Genomic DNA, 20,108 nt, shown 5'->3' with positions numbered 1-20,108 from the left:
TCTCTTGCTGTCCAATTTAAAATCACCAGTCCGTCTGTCGCCGTTTCTAATACTATTCTAATAGTTTCTTTCTTTTCTTTTTAATTTTTTGTTTCCGCAGTCATTCACAGATGATATTGAAGAGCTTAAGAGGTAAAAACAATCTTTTCATGCTTCCAACCCATTAGCTTATTTTCTATTTTAATCATAACTTCCCGGTTACATTAAAAATCCCTGCGCAAAATGAAAAAGAATTTAGGGAAACTCACACTCTAACTGAAGCGTATAATTAATACATTCATACCATTTTATTTATTTATTTATTTATTTGTTTATTTTATTTTTATTTTATTTTCAATTTAGAGAGGGCGCAAGAAAGGCTGAAGAATTCTCCGCCTGGCGACAACAGGTGAGAAAGAACGAAAGGAATGTCACTTATAAAACCTCGCTGCTGTTTGAAACTTTACTCTGCCTCTAAATAAGAGACTTAGTGAGTAGCGAGGAAGGCTTGGCGCCGGGCCATATCGCCTTTTTCCTATTTTGAAGTTATTCCTTGCAAAACGTATGCAATGGAAACCCTAAGTCACAAACACAATGAGAGATCATTTTGTAGGCGCTTACATAATGGCTTTGGGAGACAGACCCAAAGCGGTATTAAAGTAGAAATCAAAGTTCCCTGGCAATTACCTTGCATTTTTCATTACGAAATGCTGTTCGGATATTCATTGAAGGAGCAGTTTCTCTTTATAGACTGAACTCAGGATTGTTGTTAACAGAAACAAGCAGATTTATTCCCCAACACTAGAAGTCTTCACAATTCACAGGTTCTTGTCACAAAGACTTTAGCACATAGCTCTGACATACAGCCTTTACACTTGAATCAGCACACAGCTCCGTCATGATTGAAGCCCTTTGAATAGACTTCTTGACACACTGTTTTTATTTCTCTGAAAATCTCTCTGTCAAACTACTAAGCTTACTTGCTTATGCAGTAGTCGTGTAGTAAGGTCTTAGAACCATCCAGAATCCATTTACAATAACATTTACAGCAGCGTATATGTGCTGTTTAAAACCAATTATGTAAATCGTGACTCAAAATATTAAAATGTTCTGAAAATTTCCATAGAATGCTCAATAGAATGTTCTGGAAAGTTTTGGGAAATAAAGACAACTTTCGTAACGAACGCACATTTCTAATTAAGAATCAGTAATTCTGCTTTCCAAAGGTAATTGGTCTGACTTGCTGTTTTCTCTTTCACGATTAGGATGAACTTGAAAACAAGGATACCTATCTTTGCAAGTTCTTCTTAGCCTGAAAGAGGTCCATTGCAATTACCTTGCACTTGTCATTATGAAACGCAAATTTTTAAATTTATGATCAGTAATCTTGGTTTGCCAAGGTAGTTAGTCTAACTTGCAGGTTGCTATTTCAGGCCAAGGATCAACTGGACAACAAAGAAAAGTAAGTTCAGCAAAGTAGAAAATCTAGCTAGCTAAACTATTGTATCAATGGAACGAAGACTATTTTTTTAGAAATTAGAGTGACTGTATTGAAGTGAGAGAGCTGGCGTAACTAAGCAAAACTTGTTGCGCTTTGTGAAGTTCCACCAGCTCACTGGAAGGAATGATAAGGGCCAGTCATACTTGATTACATTTCAGTTTGTGATTAGTTCGGGTTGGATTACACTGCAACTCTCTATGCATAATAAATATTATAATTAAGGATTAGCAAACGCAATATGAAACTGAGAGATTTTCTCAAAAATTAATTTGAAATACTTTGGTGGTCAATCTGTGAGTAAGATCGTTTTTCTGTTTTCTCTCTAACAGTGAACTGACAGAACTTAAAAAAGTGCTTGAACCACTGCAGGAAGTGAGTATTGAGAATACATTCATACATCAGAAATATTTGGAAGTGCATACGAAAGAAAATCTCTTTTTTTTTATTTGTGTCCATCATCAAATCGTTATGTTGTTCCTGTATGAACATCGAAAAAGAATTCCTTATCAATTTTCTTCCCCGCGTTTGCGGCGCATAAAAGTGTCACATTTCACTTCCAGGAGACTGAGAATAGTAGATTTGCAAAGTCAATACAGGAACGCTAACCTCGCGATTTCTCTATTCCTCAGTTGTTTTTTCGTGTGCAGAGGAAGAAAACTGTGTTGATGAAAGTAAGAATAGGTTTTTATAATACTCAGAATGAAACAACCGAGGAATAAAGAAACGGCGAGACTATTTAAAACAATCAATCAATTTATCCGTGTTGACTGGACTTGAGATTTACGCGTGTCATTTCGCCTTTAAGCAACAACTGTTTTCGATACCACCCTCCCACAGCGAGCCCTAACTGCCCTCACACTATCCTGTAAAAATAATTTAAATTGCCACTATCCCACCCTTGCTATAGAGGCCAAATAATAACAAGAAAGTCAATGGGCAGAGGAACTTATAAAATAAAATATTGCTTAATACTCATAATGTGCGGTAGTTTGAACATAGGCGTCTGCAAACGGAGTAAATTATAATTAGTTTTCTTCTGATAAGATGTATGAATTAACGACATGTTATCTCCTCACCAGTTTCCAACAAGAAAGAAATCCAGGAAATCCAGAAGGGTTATCAGACTGCTATGCAGTCTGTTCTGCTTTCGAAGTTAAAAGAATCACCTTGTTTTATATCAGAGTACGAATAATTTGTTGTTTTGTAAATTAAATACTGTACATTTTTTCTACATCAAACTGACTTGAGTAATTTGCCTTCTCGTTTTAACGGACGGAAGAAAAAAGTACAGTCGTTTTATTATGTGTTTAAATAAATATTCGTTTTGACAGTTTGAGCTGGATTTCAATGTTTTACCTTTCGAAATATTGAAAGATGGTATTATTCGGAACTGTACCTGCAGTGGTTTTTAGAAATGAGACAGATTGTCGGCGTTTCAGGAGGAATGTGAGGGAGGGTGGCAAGAAGTGTCCAGAACAACAACTAAAACTGCAATTCAATAAAGAGCGAGGAAGAAGGAGGGGAACGTGTGGGACAGCGGGGGAGAAAGAGGGTTCACTGTCTATCCAATCTAGAAAGATGGGTTGGAGAACGGGGAGGGGGTCGGGACGTGCCCAGTATCAAGTATCACGTGCATAAAATAACGCAAGGTAGATCATTGATCTGAAATTGATCAAAGTGGAGGAAGTCACTTCCTGCGAGCAGAGCTGAGCGAGTCTTAATTACCAGCGTTTAGCTCTCTCAGGGGACAAGCAGGATAATGTCCGGCTCTCTAGCGGCTATGACGTTTGTGTGCTTCGTGTCGTTGCATCAAACAATACCTTTGGGTTTCCGTGCAAACGTAATTAACAATTTATAGTTCTTCCTCTCTTTTGAAGTGCCCAACTCTATTGCGCATTAAGGCAAAGTCAAAGTTTCTATAAGCTTCTACATGTAACTGCTAAATGTTATTCAGTACCTGTTTGAAAACCAACTCTGCGAAGCTCGATTTAGTACCGTTGAGCAATATCTGAAAAAACAGTATGGTAACCAAATGTTTTCCTCCAGATGCCCAGGCATAATGACGGTTATCCACTAGTGTGTCAGTTTAAGGAAAATTCTATTATTGTGTATTTATTAATGCTATGGTATTTGAAAGCGGACTGTGAGGTTCAATTATTACGAAAGTCTATCTCTAAGAAATTAAACTACGATTACCTTAAAAAAGTCTTTCCTAGGTCCAGCCCCAACAGCTAGTAAGAAACATCTTATATGGCGCAGAATTCCTAACATCAAAAAGCGCTATCGATTTACTTGAGAAAATAATGAAAACTGATTCTTTGAAAAAACATCCGACAAAATGAGATTAGTTTTTAGAAAAAAATATGTATCAGTTGATAGAGTTTCTTGTCTAACCTATCGAAGCTGCGTCGATCAAATGTCTGTCAATGAAAAACACTGAGAAATTATGTCGCATAAATTATCTCCAGTATTTCTTGACAATAGCCAATCAGAGTTGATTCTTCTGATTTACCTTTACGTTAAAACGAATAATTATTTTAGTTTTCCTTCTTACAAGCTTAAGTATAACTTGTAATGTATTATTTATCCTCTTGTTGGATTTTGCATTGTAATTTTATTGTATTTTAGACTTCATCTTTGCGTGATTTCTTGGTAAATTAGATGGACTTTTGTCCGTCCGTTCGTTCTTTCACTGACAATGCGCAGGTGCAAAGCAACCAATTGGAGCCCAATCCCTCATCCTACAGAAATAGAAGGATAGTGAAACACTATTAACAATGCCGCTCCAAGGAAAAGAAATGTTGGACGTCTGCACGCACGCTGTAAGAGATTAGACTGGATTAAGAAAAAAAAAAAACAACAACAACAACAACAACAAAACATACCCAGTCCAAATGAAAATTTGCATGGCTACTAAAATTGATCGGAAGAAGAGCTAATTTGATGCAAATGAGGGGCATGTTTGTAGCAAGATTCAGTCTCGCCAGTTAAAGGCAGTTTTGGAACCAAGTTGGCATTATTCACGTTATCAAGAAACGAGGTGAGTAGCAATACTTTATCATTGCCTAATCAAGTAAAAAAATGGTGTCAGGAATATATCACGCTTTTTAAGGGTAGGGTTTGTAGATGGTTTCATAAACTCCAATTAAGTTTGTTGTGAGCGTCGTTTGCTAGTGAATATGGAGTGGGGCTTTTGCAAGGCTGAAACATTCAAACAAACCTGGCATAACATTATTATTTTGTGCTCCTCTGTTAACATTCCAGTAAAGTTTCAGTCCACGAAGATCAGTGTTAGTAAGAAAGACGATCTACTGAAGGCAAGTCAGTGTTGGGCAGCGAGTTATATATAAATATTGTTAATAAATAGCAATGAATTCAAACACTTGTCGAATAAAAAGTGACGGTTTTACTCAAATAATGAAATATAAAGAAAGATGTAGTATTCCACACGTCACGATTTTGAAAGAAAGAACTATTTTCCTTCTGAACAACATGACGTTCTCTATAATGGTCGGTCGCTAACCACAGAGCTACAGGGTGACGTGATAATCTTTTTCATTTAGTAAAAAAATTTAAGGAAGGGAAGAGTATATTTTTAGAAAAGCAATCGTTTAGCTCATCAGTGAAGTTCTACCACAGGAAAGACAACTACGAGACTAAAACAAATTATGAGGTGATGCTCCGCTTTATTAATGCAGATGGCTAAATGACAACAGAGTTTACAAAAGGAAACCGTATGGTTTAATTTGAGCTGAATTTTTAAAGAACCTAAGTTATGCACCTGCCATTTTTAGTAGTTCCTTGTTTATACTTAAGATACATTCTGGGAAAGTTTGGTGTGCCTCGATTGATAGTTTTTCCAGTTAATTCAAGAAATTTATCTTTAAAAAAAACACAACTCAGAAAAAAATCGTTACAAAGAAGTCTGTGTATCTGGCACACTTCCTGTTTAGTTATTCGTATTTTATTCTGTTTACTGTTGATTAACTACTCATCCTCGTCTAGTTCAGAGAAAAGAACCAATTTTCCACGCCAAATATCTAGTGAGCGATGATTTGCGCGAACTTCGATTTCCTCGCGATCAAAACTTACAAATTGAAGAAGGATAAAAACAACTAAAGAGATTAGAAAACGAATCAGAATCTTGCTTTCATGTGATGCCATATGGGTACAGCTGAGTTTAGCACAAAAATAACATCGTTTTAATACGTTGTCATGTTTGATCGAAATTAATCTACATACACCTTAGAATATCATGTGGGCAATTATCATTTTATCAAAACAAGAATTCACCGCATTCACAGATCTTAACGATGACAAGAACAAGCTTCAACTAAAGCAGCCTTGGACATAGTTTGGCGTTGATCGACTAATAGAGCAAAATGCCTCGCAAACATAGTAGGCGAAACAAGAAATTAAACACTTCGGTACAGCAAAATTGACACGTTTGGATAGAGAGTGAGACTTTAAAGCGACCGTCTTTTCCTAGAGAATATTTGAATATTTGACTGTTCGGCTGAAGGACTGACGTCTTTATGAAAACAAGGCATAAAATTATTATTGTATTGAAATTCATTGCGAATTTTTACGTCGCTATAAAGATTTCTGTAAATGTAGATCCGGCGAAATGGGAAATGGAGCGGCGATTTACGATTGATAACCATGCGATCAAACACAGACTTTTTGCAAAAATTTGGAAATTAGACGCAGAAAGTAAATTTATTGTTGATATTTTAGAGGAGCTACTGTTCAATAAGGCAGTCAATTTTAATAAGTTAAGTCAACCTTTTTTGTGACAGAGAGACCATCATTGGAAAAATACCAAAGGAAAAACCTTTCAGAAACTTTGCCTTTCATATTTCAGGTTGAAGATTTTATGCCCGGCTCATTTGACAAACATTCATGGTTTTTAACTTACGTGTTAAAGGAATTGCTATGACCATATATGAACACTGGCATAACTCATGTCTCTCAAAGAAACTGTGAGACAACCACACCGAACACGGGAAAAACAAAAGAATGAATCATTGAAATAAATTTAAAAGAAAGGTCTAGTCTAGGAAATGAAATATTAATCGAAGAGTTCAAGAAACGGCTAAACATCTTTTTCTTTACTTTGTTCTTATCCACAGCTTACAAAGAATTAACTCGAGGAGAAGGAAGTTTTCAGTTCTATTAAAGCATGGCTGATTACACTGTTGAAGATCCTTCTTTAGAAAAGCTGGAAAATACCTGGTCAAAAGTTTTTATCACTGAATTTATTGTGATAGTTATAATCAACGCTTTCACTCTCGTCGCCGTTGCAAGAAATCGCCACTTACGCAAGCGCACTACGTATCTGATAATAAACCTGACTGTGGCTGATTTACTGGTGGGAGCAGTGACAGGACCATTGGAAATATTCGGCCCAGATTTCGATCACGGAAATGGTTTCAGGTGGCAAGAATTCATCATTTTAACCTTGGGTCGTATTTTTCCTCTAGCTTCTGAGGCCAATCTTTCGTTAATTTCTTTAGAGCGGTTACACGCCACACTTTTCCCCTTTAGGCACTGTTTAATTGAGAAATGGCTTTACTTCAAAGTTATTATTGGCAGCTGGATAATAACTTTGCTTTTGGCATCCATGATGTCTGTTCTTCAAGTGCTCGAGTTAGTTTTAATTCAGTATACAGTGGGATGTTACACTTTTCTAACCCTTCTTATCATAACTGTTTCGTATCTTATTATTACCGTAAAAGTCAAAAGTAACCCTCCTCCGCAGCATTTTAGAGCAGTTGCGTCAGAAAGGAAATTGTCAGTAACCTTAAGCATAGTTACCGTGGTCTCTTTCCTGACCATTCTGCCCGTATCTATTTTGATAACAATTCCACAACACATTGTATTTAAACAAATGTCCCTTGAAGCATTCATTCAAATACACCTAACATTAGAGTTGTTATATTGCGCCAATTCTATCGTGAATCCAGTGATATATGCTATAAGAATGCAAGAGTTTAGGAAGGCGGTTAAGGAGCTTTGTAAAAGGACTGCAGCGAAAAGGCGTGCCCAAGCCATTGAACTACATGCAATGTAGTGCATGAGGACAAAGATTAAAGTAATAAAACAAAGAACAAACTTTTAAAATAAAAACAATCGAGATTTGGTTCAACCTGATATTTAAATTATTTCTTCTTACTTTGTGATGTAAGTTTTTAACAAGTGTTGTAAAAGTGTTCCTTTCATATTTTGTAAGAATCAACTGTGCAGTGACTGTTTTTTCGTGGTCCAAGTAAAACTTAAACTTAGCTTAAAGCTGCTGAATCTCATGAGCAGTACGATCCTAAAATACTAGCTCGCAAAATTTGTTTTTAAAAGGCGTTATTAGACAATCAATAGGAACAGCGAAATAAAAATACAACAAAGCTTCATTGAACAAAGAACTATTGAAGTTGTTGCTTTTGGTCTTTTCTCTGTAGGTTGTATGTGTAATTGAGAAATTAAGGGGAGATGGTAGGTGCTCTTCCACTGAGCATGATTGCATTTTGTTGTTGTTGTTGTTTGTTTGTTTGCTTTGCTTTATTTTAATTTATCTGTCTAGTTCCCGAGAGCCTGGGTAAGGGGAAGGGACCGGCTCTAAATCCCCACCCTTCGTCGTTAACGTCAAGAGTATCAGAGCTATGCAAATGGGATGGAGACTACAGTGAGTCGGAAACTGTCTCTTTCAGTCGAGGGGAAAACATGCTGCAGTGCTGCAATGTGATAGGAAAATTCCTCTATTTGTTCTGAAAACGTTAACCGGGCAAAGCCAAGGAGCCAGATCCTGATAAATGTATTCAGGAAAATTTAGATACATGGACTGCAATTAATGAAGAAAGGCTGAATAGCAACCCATACTGGGGGGAGGGGGGGGGGGGGGAGTAGTAATGTTCCCCAGGAGTCACTTCACTTCACGCTACAATGGTAAGGTAAAATCTTTATTTAGACACGGTGTTTCCTTCAAGACTATACAATAATTATTTAATTTAAATAAATCTAACTACCTAACTAAATTAATGTTTTCAATAACTACTACAATAAGAGAAATGAAAAAAAACCTGCTTTACAAGGAAGCCGTGTATAAAAACAAAATAAAACTTATATAAGACTACTGCCATAATCATAATTCTTCAGCTTAGATTCAAATTCATTAAGAGACAGCGACTGTCAAATATTCAAGGGCAGACTATTCCACAGTACAACTCCGCTGTAAGACAGACTTCTTTTACAATAATATAAATGGTAGTGGGCTCTTGGCTCTATTATATTATCCACATGTAGTGATAATCTCTTAACAGAACAGTGAGGGAAACAGTTCCTGAAATAATTTTATTTCTTTAGGGAGTTGTCACTTACCCCAATAAAAATCAGTCAACAGAAATGCTGTGCTGACTGCTATGAGCCAATCAAAATTAACCAGGAACAATTTGATGTCACTAGTTGTGGGTTGGAGAAACTACACAATATGAAATAGAAGTCTGCCATTTGATGAATTAAGTATTGTTTCTTAACCAATGGATTGTTCTAGAAAAAAAAATTACCCTTGTTCCACACCCCTGAGAATTCCAATTTAGCCTCATATTTTCCTTTTTAAATGACAAATGCCTTTTGAGGAATCCTCCCCCACCGCTCAGAATTTTCAATGACCTTCTGTTGGAGTGCTAAACTGTATACTATGGAAATTTCCTGAAACCAGAAACTAAAGGAAAGCTCCAGAATCTGAGTTATTTAATACACAACAACTGATCCTGAAGGCACACAACTTTATCAGGTCCCCCTATCAAGAAAAGGAAACAATGGTGGAGGGGAGGGGGCTGATAAAGGGTTACTTTACATTTTACTCATGCTACTGACCCTCATAATGCCCACCTACATGTAATTACACATGAGAACAATTTGATGGATTAAGTCCCTTTTCTTCCATCTCTTTAAGTTACTGGTCCCTCATTTTCTTGCTAACAAAGGTCTGGCTGCTTTTAAAAGCAGCATCACCATACTTGGGGAACTTCTTAAATGTTGGTGTGTCTATGTATTTTCCAGCAATTGTGCTTTGTAGATTGATTTTTATTGAATATTAGATTGAATATTGCTTGTAGGGTCAAGCTTAAAAAAGTTTTCTACCTGCTTAATAAATATCTGGGCTTCCTGTTTCAGAGCATCTTCATACAACCCCAGCCAAGCATCAAATGCAAAAGTCCCAATATCTAAAAAATTAAAAAATAAAACAGTGCTTTAACTTTTATAAGGCTCAGCTGTTATTATGTGATATGTACTATTTATCAAATAAGACACTATCTTTCATGTGTTGTACTAATTACAAAAATGAAAAAAATAACTGGCATTAGCCCATTTGAGGTATTACCATAGAGCAAAAACCTTACAAGAAATGTAACTACTTAATGTCTCAACTGATCCACGGCCAATTGTTTTATGCTTAACGTTGGTGTCTTAATCCTCGTGTGGCTCAGGAAAAAAGGGTACTAAGCAACTGGCTCAATAAGGGCATTTATTTCCAGGCTACATACCTCTTGCGGGTGTTCAAAATGGGCTTACCCCTTGTTTTAAGCTTAGTGAACAAATGGCAACTTTTTTTTCGCGTTCATTTTACACAGACATATTCAGAAAAAAATAATAATAAATAAAGTCCCAACAGGCATCAAACTTTTGACCTTCAATTAAGTAGTTTGAATGTTCTACTGACCACTGAGCTAGAGGAGACTCGTGGGAGCTTAAAGGCCATTAAACAAGGTTCATGGGACAAACATCCTGCATACTGCTAGGATTTGAATGTGGATAAGTAGTATACATACAAACATACACACTTTATTTGATCTCGCAGGTTAAAAAGACTGGCAGCCGTTGGCTGATGTGTACCTGTGTTACTAGTTCACAATAATATTACAACTAATAAAAGAAACATGATATTATGTTTTAAGCCTGGTAAATAATTATTGATAGATGGTACAATTTAATATGAATCATTTTACGTATACTCACAAAAAGAAAGCATGTATAGCCACATACTCTCTGAAGCAGCAAATTTAATAATTTATTGTTTAAAATGCTTTAATGAATTATGGACATAAAACTTATATTAATTTATTTACTTTCTGTGGACCCTTTGCTGAGTTCCCTTTCAAGGCAGGTATGTGATCATCTGGTCCACAATTAGCCTACTGCAGTTTAAGAAATCTAAAAATAGGAGAATCTTTGATGACCTCATTGTTTACATTTTCCCTTATTAGCGTACAGAGCACTGTATATGAAACAGTGTGCTATGAACAAATGGAACATAATAAACTAAAAGAACCTGCCACATCTAGTAAATTATTATTATTATTATTATATTTATTATTATTATTATTATTATTATTATTATTAAATTATTATTATTATTATTATTATTATTATTCATTTATTATTTATTACTATTATTATTATTATTATTATTATTATTATTATTATTATTATTATATCTGTGTGAAATATTCTACAAGAAATTTACTTTGAAAAACTGTGAAATTTACAAAGAATGTTTGACCGGGTGACAAGAGCTACCATCAGCCATAAATTTATTTGTAAAATCTTGACACTTTTAAAGTTCATTTCTCAACTTTTAGCGGGTTCTAAGTTTGCCAAGCTCTTTAATTTTATAGAGTGCATAATTATTTGTTGCTTAGTAGTTTTGTTGTTTATGCTAAATATGTATGCTAATGAGGGTGAACATGTAAACAAAGATCCTCCTGTAGCATCAACGGTCATGGCATTAAAGTTGTCAATGTTTTCCTCCACTATTATTATTGGCTTTTGGTAGCCTGTCTTCTACAATCCATACAAGAATGCCAGACGCTTGAACCTTGGCCATAGCTCTTAAATGATCACGGCTGATAACAACTCATATTGCCCGCTTCTAAAACAATATAGCCTTCTAGTTTCATTCAAACAAATATAAATTCTGATACTTTCAAACAAACATTGATTTTGACGCTTTTAGCATTCTTGTCAACATTCTTTTAACACATGTATTGTTAGTTCTCAATTCATGCATACTATTCATTATATTTAAATTTATCTATGTTTCACTTTTCACAGATCAATCTGATCCATCAAAGGAAGCAGACCACATGTCAAAAGCTCATTATCTGTTACAAATCATTTTAACAAGTGACCGCCACTCTATATTAGTGAATGGGAAATTTATCCATTAAGATCAGGGGCACTCAACGGAATATTTCGGTAAAATATCTGTTCGGATGGAAGGACCCCTAAAAGTTTCGAAAAATTTCGCCCAGCGATCCCCTTGACTTTTGGAGGTTTTTCGGACAACCATCAAGTTGCCCTAGAATTTTCGGAAATGATGTGTTTGCGTTTTACAACTCCCGTAATTTTTGGATCGTGTTTTTGTCCGCTAAAATTTTCGTCCTCCGTAACTATTCTAAAAGCAGCCCTAAAAAATTTGTTGAGCAATTCAGATATCATTAGAAATGTACATGGACGATAATAGAGCTACTCCGCTAGTTATGGGGACTAATTTTCCTAATTTATGGATACTATACCCCTGTCCGTTTAGCAGGGGGCATATTTAGGCCTGAAAAAGTGTATAATTTCATCCCCTAACGTTTTTGGATGGACAGGTGGTAGGCCTATAATATTCAAATGAGTATTTTTATTCCCTAAAATTTTCGCTAAAATTCTATAGTCACACGTACAGAGAAAAAATGTCCCCTAAAATTTTCGAATGAAAGTATGGCTACTATGTATCCTCGAACTTTCGACAAGACTCATCAGTATAGCTAAAACTTTCGGATGAGACAGAAAAGTCCCCTCAAACTTTTGATACGACCAAAGTTCTCTTAACATATCCGAACAGATAAATATTTTTAGGGCAGCTCCAAATTTAATTAACCAAAATGAAAGGCTTCTAAAACATACAGAAATCCATTTAAGGCACTTCTGACGTATTTAGGACGATTTGGTCGTTGGGTGCCCCTGTAAGGTGAGCACATGAAAGAAACAGCATCTAAATCATAAATCAGTTGCCGCTCCAGTGTCGCATTAAATGCAGCAGACCCCGTAAAAATAACCAATGTTTGCGATACCAAACTTAAACCTGCCATATCAAACCGATACAGATGCTGCTCATTTGTTGCACTTAATTTATCAATCAGGTTCCACACATGAGTGGAGCGGTGACTGGAACAGGCCCAAACCACAAGTAAATGTAACAGGGCCTCTTCCAAAGCACAGAAAGGTTTGCTGAGTGCCCCTGCTCCTCTGTGCATGGCTAAAAAATTGATATTATTAAAACAGAGAATTTAATACTCACAATATGAACACGCATGGTATAGTCCATGGGCCAGAAAGTAAAACCCTCCCCCCATCTCGGGATTTTTGCAGACATGTATCATTTTAAACCTCTACCCAAGGGTATTCCAAAAATTGATGTTTGCAGTTGATCGATCGGTGGGTGTGGCCTTACGGCGCCATTTTTTATTTTAATCAAAGTGCCACAGGGTACCCATCCCGGATTTTTACCAACAATCTTCTTAAAAGCTATTATCCATGGAATTAACACACAAAACTACGCATACTTACTCTTCTCCATCCCCTCTGTTAGATGATACCTCAACTTTCACTTTTAAGCTTCAAAGTTGACTACTGCGCATGTCACAAAGTTCATTCAGCCTGTGCAAGGGGTATATGTGAAGCGATGCATAAGAATTACTCATATTTCTTTGCTGTAAATAAAACAGCAGTTACGCATCTTTACGAGATTTAGTAGATTGCAACCTCTTCAGATTCACTGAAAACAGTCAGTATGATTTGCTTGTCTCACAATGAAGTCACTGGCTGTGGTCTGCAACGTATTGACTTCTTACTGCTAGTCTTCATCAGGTGATGGGGTCGACTGGTTACGCGTCACCATCGTCAGCAGACCATTGTGCTACAAGTAGTAAAAGTGATTAATGTTCGTCACCCAGTCTCCCATGGTAATTTTAAAAACAGATCCGCGCTTTCAAATACGGCATCAGACATGTTGTCGTAATCGAGACTGCTGTCATGTTCACTTTCGGGCGTGACCAAAGGGCTGGCTATTATATCTGCCAGTTCTTGAGGCATCAGGTTCCCAGCAGTCCAAAAGATTTCAAGCTGTCCGTTATTATCAATGGTTCATCCATGCCCATCAGGTCCGGCCGGGGGGATACTTGGTGTTGGGTCGTCTGCTTTTTTTCCATATAAGAGTTTGATAGGTAGCTCTTTGGATATGCATTCGTAGGCTCTCGCGACAAGGAGGAAGAAGACTTATATTCACTCCGTCGTAGCTTGTCAGCACCATTCATGGCTTCGTACTGAACCTCTCAATAAACTTCTCATGTCTTAGGTAGCTGATTTTAGCCGACTTGTTGCCATATATTAAGCACGTAAACTTCTCCAGATCTTCAAATACGCTGCATGTTTGCTAGGTCAACAGATGTTCCCAAAGCATGGAATGTGCGAAGAAACTCGGGATGCTTTTTAAGGAGTTTCAGGGGCGTCACTTTCCCATTTCGTACGAACGCGCTGGCAGTATCGCAACCAGCAAATGCGTGCAGGGCTGTGAGGCCAAGATTGACATCAACTCCGAGATCTCTTGCAACTGCATGGATATTCAAGAGACGTCGCCTGTCACCCGTTGCTTGTTTACTTCGTTGCACAAAAACCTCTTCCAGTCACGAGGAACTTTGGTAGACAGTCCTTTCACTTGGTGTGCCTTAGCAGAACCTCTTCGAGATCGTTCTACTCCTTTAATTGAACAGGGATGATAGGAGTCCGTCACAAAGTCAACATGCTGTGCGCGTGGGAGCTGATCAAAAACACATTCAGCTAGCTCTCCAAATGTGCTTGAAAGAGTAACCATTGCCTGCTGAACCGCATTCCCGTCTATGATGTAGCAAACAAATGCCACGGTGGGTCTCTGTACCAAGAGCGATTTCTCTTCTGAAGAATGCATCAACTTCGACTTGTCAGTCTTTATCAGAGCACCATCTGCAGTAGCCAGTGCCCAAGGGACCTGGCCCAACGGATAACTCAGCACGTTTTCCAAGCTAACTTGATGCTCTAGCGCCAGTATCACCAGTTGCGCAAAGACGTTTCTCCCTGCTGTTATTTATGCTTCTTCTTTCCTTTCCGCAAACCATTGATGATTTGGCTTGGGTAGCAAACGTTTTGAGATTCTGTTTCTTTACTGGAGAGTGAAAGGTGATCTTCCTCTCTACTAGTCTTTTCCGGACAAACTCCCGATGGGCCTTCTTTCCGATGTCATCAGCCATCAGTATGTCACTTTCGACATCTTGGGGCACACGAGCGCCGAATGAAAGACAGTATAGCGCATCTTTGTCTTCGATGGTGAATGGATTGGTTAAATTACTAATGGCCTGTAAAACACTGCATGTGTCTTGCTCGCTCTTCACAATTTGCGATCCTCTCACCTCCTTGTGCGACGTAGCCTCCTGGCGCCAGTTGTTCAAAGAGTGGATAACTTTATCCACCGGATAAGTCTCTATCCAGCGGAGCAAATGTACTCCTACTAACGCTTTTGGCAAGTTTTCCACACAACCCCATACTCAAATTTGACATATACTTCTACTCTATTCACAGATTATAGGGCTATGGGGAAAATTTTGTACACATTTCATCTGCCGGATAGCGAACTATCCAGTGGATAAAGTTATCCGCTCTTTGAACAACTGGGGCCTGGCTGTCAAACCATTGCGTTTCAACAATTCCTCCGCTTCGGGATGTGAAGTGTGTTAGAAACTTCATACGTCATGTCGGTTGTACGTACTCGACAGTTTTTTCTGACATTCAATTGATCTCGAGAAACACATTTCCAAAAAAAAAATCATATGCATTTCAAGACGTTGAAAAGGACTGATTTATCGACCGAAGTGAGATTATTTGCTATAATATATAATTGTTATATAGATGTAGTATATTTAATCAATCATAAAATATCTTAGCAAACGAGAGAAAGAAGCATCAGAGAACAAGAACTTACCTGTCCGCTTTTCCAAAATGGCTGATTAGAAATCCGAGTGTTAAAAGAATTATTGGATGGCCAAAAACTGGACAATGCATCTTGGGAAGCCGTATGGAAAGTACTTGAGGCACTAAATTGTCGGGCGAGGTGTTTTTTTTATGTCAGATCTCCCCCAAATCCCTCGCAAGCCTTGAACAACTGTAGTTTTGTTTAAATTTATTGGCATTCCCTAGAAAGCGTTGTAATCATCTCGGGTGCATATTCACGACACCAATAGCCACGAACTATTGTGGAAAGCAGTTCCGGTGCTTAATAATACCGCGTTGTTTACGAATTCCCAGATCTAATAAATTTGAGTGATCATGCAGAGTTTCTGTACGACACGATCGTATACATAATCTTATACAGTATAGGTATAAGCTGAATGAACTTTGTGACATGCGCAGTAGTCAACTTTGAAGCTTAAAAGTGAAAGTTGAGGTATCATCTAACAGAGGGGATGGAGAAGAGTAAGTACGCGTAGTTTTGTGTGTTAATTCCATGGATAATAGCTTTTAAGAAGATTGTTGGTAAAAATCCGGGATGGGTACCCTGTGGCACTTTGATTAAAATAAAGAATGGCGCCGTAAGGCCACACCCACCAATCGATCAAGTGCAAACATCGATTTTTGGAATACCCTTGGGTAGAGGTTCAAAATGATACATGTCTGCAAAAATCCCGAGATGGGGGGAGGGTTTCACTTTCTGGCCCATGGACTAAAAACTTGGCTGCTTCGTTTTCAGTGATCAACCCAATACTATGGCAACAAGGGTACTTTTCCTTTCCACGGAACACTTTCCCAAAAATCATATAATTATATGGAACAAGAACATCTACAATCGCGACGCCATTTTTCATGTCTTCCTTGAAAATGGGGACATGTTCCGCGAATCACCGATCGGTCAGTTTGTACAGTTTAGAAAATCCTTCGGTTTTGTTGTAATCCGTCCAGCTCCATTTCGCTCTGGGGATCTCTTACATGTTCGAAAGGTAGCATGGCGGCTTTCTACTGTTGCAGAGCCGGTCAGCGTTTCGCGGCCTTCCAACGCATTTGCCTCTGTTTTCTGTAACCTCCAGAAAGAAATTAAAAGTTGAAGCTAGATGTCGTGACCAACAGTCAAGAAATACATTTTGTCAGAAAGGCACCATCTTGAATGCAGAAAAGGCACTGGTGCGAATAACCTCGTCCTTAAGACGACTTCCTTCCTTTGCTGCAAATGCAGGAATGGAATGGAATGGAATGGAATGGTGGAATGAAACCAACAAAAATAGGAACTCGTTTAAAAGGATACTTGACACTTGATCATTATTTCTAAAAGAAAAAGTTCCCAGGAGGAATTAGCATGGCAATCCTCTTTATACCTCAAAACCAACTGAGCTACAGGCCAAGTTTCACTAATCTGTAGGATTACCCCTGACGATCCATATTGCCAATCATTGGTGTAAACCGTTTTATTTGTAGAAAGTCAATACTCAGGCTGAACGGTAGCCTCATGGATAGACATCTTTGCGCTCCTTGGGACACCACTGGCTTTTAACACCGAAAATACATCTACATCGATTATTCACAATTGGACTGCTCGAGTCTTGGTTCTTTAAAAGTCCGCTTAGAATGTTTTTTTTTTTCTAAAGTTGCCAACATAAAAACGATAGGTCGCGAAGTTTTGTTTTTCCTCTTATCTTTTTTTTGTTTTCTTTTTTTGTTTGTTTTTTTTTTTCTCAATTCGTTTCTCCTCCACGTCTTTCTGTACTTTCTCGTGGCCCCAAAAAAGTTTTCATCGACCGCCTTTTCAAAAATGTTGGGTTGACATTTATTTTAACAAAAATGTGGAGTCCAATTTTTCAATTTCAAATTCAAAGACAATGCTCTTTGTTTAGCGTCGCAAATACGGCCATAAAAGGGAAGTTTTGAAACAATAGCTTTAGCGCCAAACAAAGGCTTATTAATTCAGGAGGGAAATTCAAACTCCTTGTTATTACAATAGCGAAATTCACGAGGGAAATTCAAAAATAGCCGATGACTGCACGAGTTCGAAATTTGCATATTTGGCGAGAGTGTCGCGTCGCGAGTGAAAGCGTGCTGGTTTTAAACTAACACCTCTTCTTTAAGAGCCGCGCTAGCAACCGATGCTTTTGTTTTAAAACTAAATGACAACGACCACATTGATCCTTTTCAATCAAACGGTCTAATCGGGCGATTTTCTAATCCAAAACGCGAGTTTTCATAAACGAAGCCTTTTCTTTCCTTTCTTTTTTTTTTTACGAGTAACAAGTTAGTTTTGAAATTCACAACTCTTGACCTGAAGTGAAACCATCGATAAAAGCTTCACTGTTTTGCGGCGTTGCGCTGCGCGCTATTATCAACTGATCCAAAATCGTATAAAATAATTTAGCATTTCCAGGTTTCTTGCTTGGGGTCAATAACAATAATAGTAAACCTTCCGCAACTTTCCAAACCCCTCTCCCCTAATGTCGCTTATTTGACACGCCGACAATTTTGTGACGATTTGAAATTCATCTTCGCCAAGTCTCGGAACAATTCCCTAAGCGCAATAAACAACAAAAGGCTTTTGTTTGGACTTGTGAAGACGAATTTGACTTACTACAATGGATCATTTCTTGATACGGTCAAATAAAATCAAATTGCACTCGCTGGGAACTAGTCTCGCCGTCTTTACCCGGCATGCGTTGCGTAGTAAACGCTTGTAAAGTAGAAACTCTCTGTAACACGCCTTCATTTTGTGTGTTCTCTTCGAAGGCAAGTCGTGGGCGAGAAATTGTTAGTTTTCTCTTGGAAATCAAGACGTTGGCGATATACACTTAGTTTTCCCTTGGGATTTTGAAGAGAACGCTTGGTTACATGACTCAATAATCCTCACTTGACTGGACCACTTTGAAAGACTTTATTTACGAAACAAATAGGTAGAAATGACGAGAAAAACCACAACACTGCTGCACTCTAGGTGTAATTTCACTTGATATAAGAGAGCTTAAACAAACTTTTTCTAGTTTAAATGTAATTTTCCCCGAACTTATGTTGACCTATGTTGAGGTGAACGTTAATACAGTTGTTTCATCTAAGTAATATAAGCTCCTTACGTTCTGTTTCTTCAATCAAAACGCTGCTGACCAAAGAGAACGCTATTGCGCACTAACAAACAGACTTAGCGCGCGCATTTATAATTATGCTACGTCAGCAAGGTAAATTTACTCGGAGTTTTCGGAAAAAGCGACTCAGTGATTTAGAGCGTGACTATCAAAAAAGAGAGAAGCGAAAAGCAAAGAAAATGTCCTCTGACCGTCCATCAGGTTAGTAAGCACACCTTAAGTAGTCATATGTTAAAGGCTTCTAAATTTTCGCTTTGACTTGGCGATTTTCCTCTATCACAGACTTCCCAGAAGCGAATTCGGATCCTGCCGGAAAAAAATGGACTTCGCTCCTGCACTTTTCGCTGCAATGTTCTCCAACCATTTCCGAAGCCATTGATCCTAGGGCGATAACTGAGAATTTTTAAATACAGTAGGGACACAATGTGTTCAGGAGTAATTTTGTGATAAACACAGCAAAACTACACAGTTGCAAAATTTGTTTTTGACTTCTATTCAATTCATCACATAACTTTCAAATGTTTTTTAAAGAAAGACCGGTGTAAGAACTTTAAACGATATATTTTATGGAGTGGTACAAATTAGTGGAATGGTGCAAACAGTTTTTAGTTGTTTTCAAGTGTTTATTTTTTACGCCTGCTATGGTTACGCTAGAGATTAAAAAATTCTTTTATTATGTCATTCCAAGAATGCTTAGAACTTTAGAAGAGTCGCGCGCATCGAATTATAAATCTAATTTAAATCGACGTCATAATGGAGATTTACTCGGAATTTTCGGAAAAAAAGTTATCTCATACGACTGATAGCAAAATAAATATCTGTGTCAGTAATATTAGTGTCAGTAATGGTTTAAAAAACACAGACGTTTTGGGTATATCGCCCTTCTTCAGTGAGGAGAAAACCGTTGAAATACGCAACCAGAGACGCGCGCATATGACTAGTAGCACGCGCATGCATCAAGAGTTACAATTCAAATAAACCTAAAATTGATATTAAGTCAACACGGCTGAACAACTAGCAGCTGGAAATTATATTCATTTCAAGCTGCTCTCGCTAGAGGTTGGCCTTACAAAATATCCATCTTGACACTTCTTTCTTTCTGCTGAAGTGGTTTCTTGTATCAGATTTAAACCACTGCTATAACTTCTTATCAACGTACAATTTTTATAGTATTGTCTAAGATTGCTGTAATTTGTTTTGGTAATCTGACGCGTGCTAACTATTACGCGTAAAACAGCGCGCCGCGCACATTGGGTACTGATTGTCAACGAAACTTTGGCGGCGGCTTTCTCCTTTCCCAGAAACTTAAAATAAACTTTTCTTGAAAATCCATCTTGGGCAATTCGTGGAAAGCGAACAAGATAAAAGATTTCTCCCCGGTATCCGCTTCTAAGAAATCTCGAAGGCTTTTCAAGTCCAAGAAGTATTTTTCAAATGTGCTTTGC

General features: G+C 37.6%; 2 protein-coding genes and 1 long non-coding RNA gene across 5 annotated transcripts in view; 2 read left to right on the top strand and 1 right to left on the bottom strand.

Moving 5' to 3' along the window:
* Positions 1 to 2,813, top strand: part of LOC146463094 (uncharacterized) — a 217,952-nt gene extending 215,139 nt beyond the window's left edge. Inside the window, exons 17-21 of one of the 3 annotated variants that reach the window (XM_085084850.1) lie at positions 101 to 132; positions 343 to 388; positions 1,413 to 1,441; positions 1,810 to 1,852; positions 2,560 to 2,813. In XM_085084850.1, coding sequence (XP_084940976.1) covers positions 101 to 132; positions 343 to 388; positions 1,413 to 1,441; positions 1,810 to 1,852; positions 2,560 to 2,637 — 228 coding nt within the window. In that variant the 3' untranslated portion in view covers positions 2,638 to 2,813. The remainder of the gene's footprint in view (positions 1 to 100; positions 133 to 342; positions 389 to 1,412; positions 1,442 to 1,809; positions 1,853 to 2,559) is intronic. The other 2 variants (XM_085084854.1, XM_085084852.1) reach the window with 2 other exon arrangements.
* The window catches only part of LOC146463086 (uncharacterized), a 340,798-nt gene that overhangs the window by 227,411 nt on the left and 93,279 nt on the right, over positions 1 to 20,108 (bottom strand). The gene's annotated exons all lie outside the window — the stretch shown is intronic.
* LOC146463081 (uncharacterized) overlaps positions 18,784 to 20,108 on the top strand; it is a 195,745-nt gene continuing 194,420 nt past the window's right edge. The window contains exon 1 of the mRNA XM_085084842.1: positions 18,784 to 18,864. Within this exon, the coding sequence (XP_084940968.1) occupies positions 18,843 to 18,864 (22 nt within the window). The 5' untranslated portion in view covers positions 18,784 to 18,842. The remainder of the gene's footprint in view (positions 18,865 to 20,108) is intronic.

Source organism: Pavona decussata, unplaced genomic scaffold (assembly GCF_977016875.1).
Source record: "Pavona decussata unplaced genomic scaffold, jaPavDecu1.1 SCAFFOLD_180, whole genome shotgun sequence".
NCBI lineage: Eukaryota > Metazoa > Cnidaria > Anthozoa > Scleractinia > Agariciidae > Pavona > Pavona decussata.
This window is presented reverse-complemented; position numbering and strand designations above follow the sequence as displayed.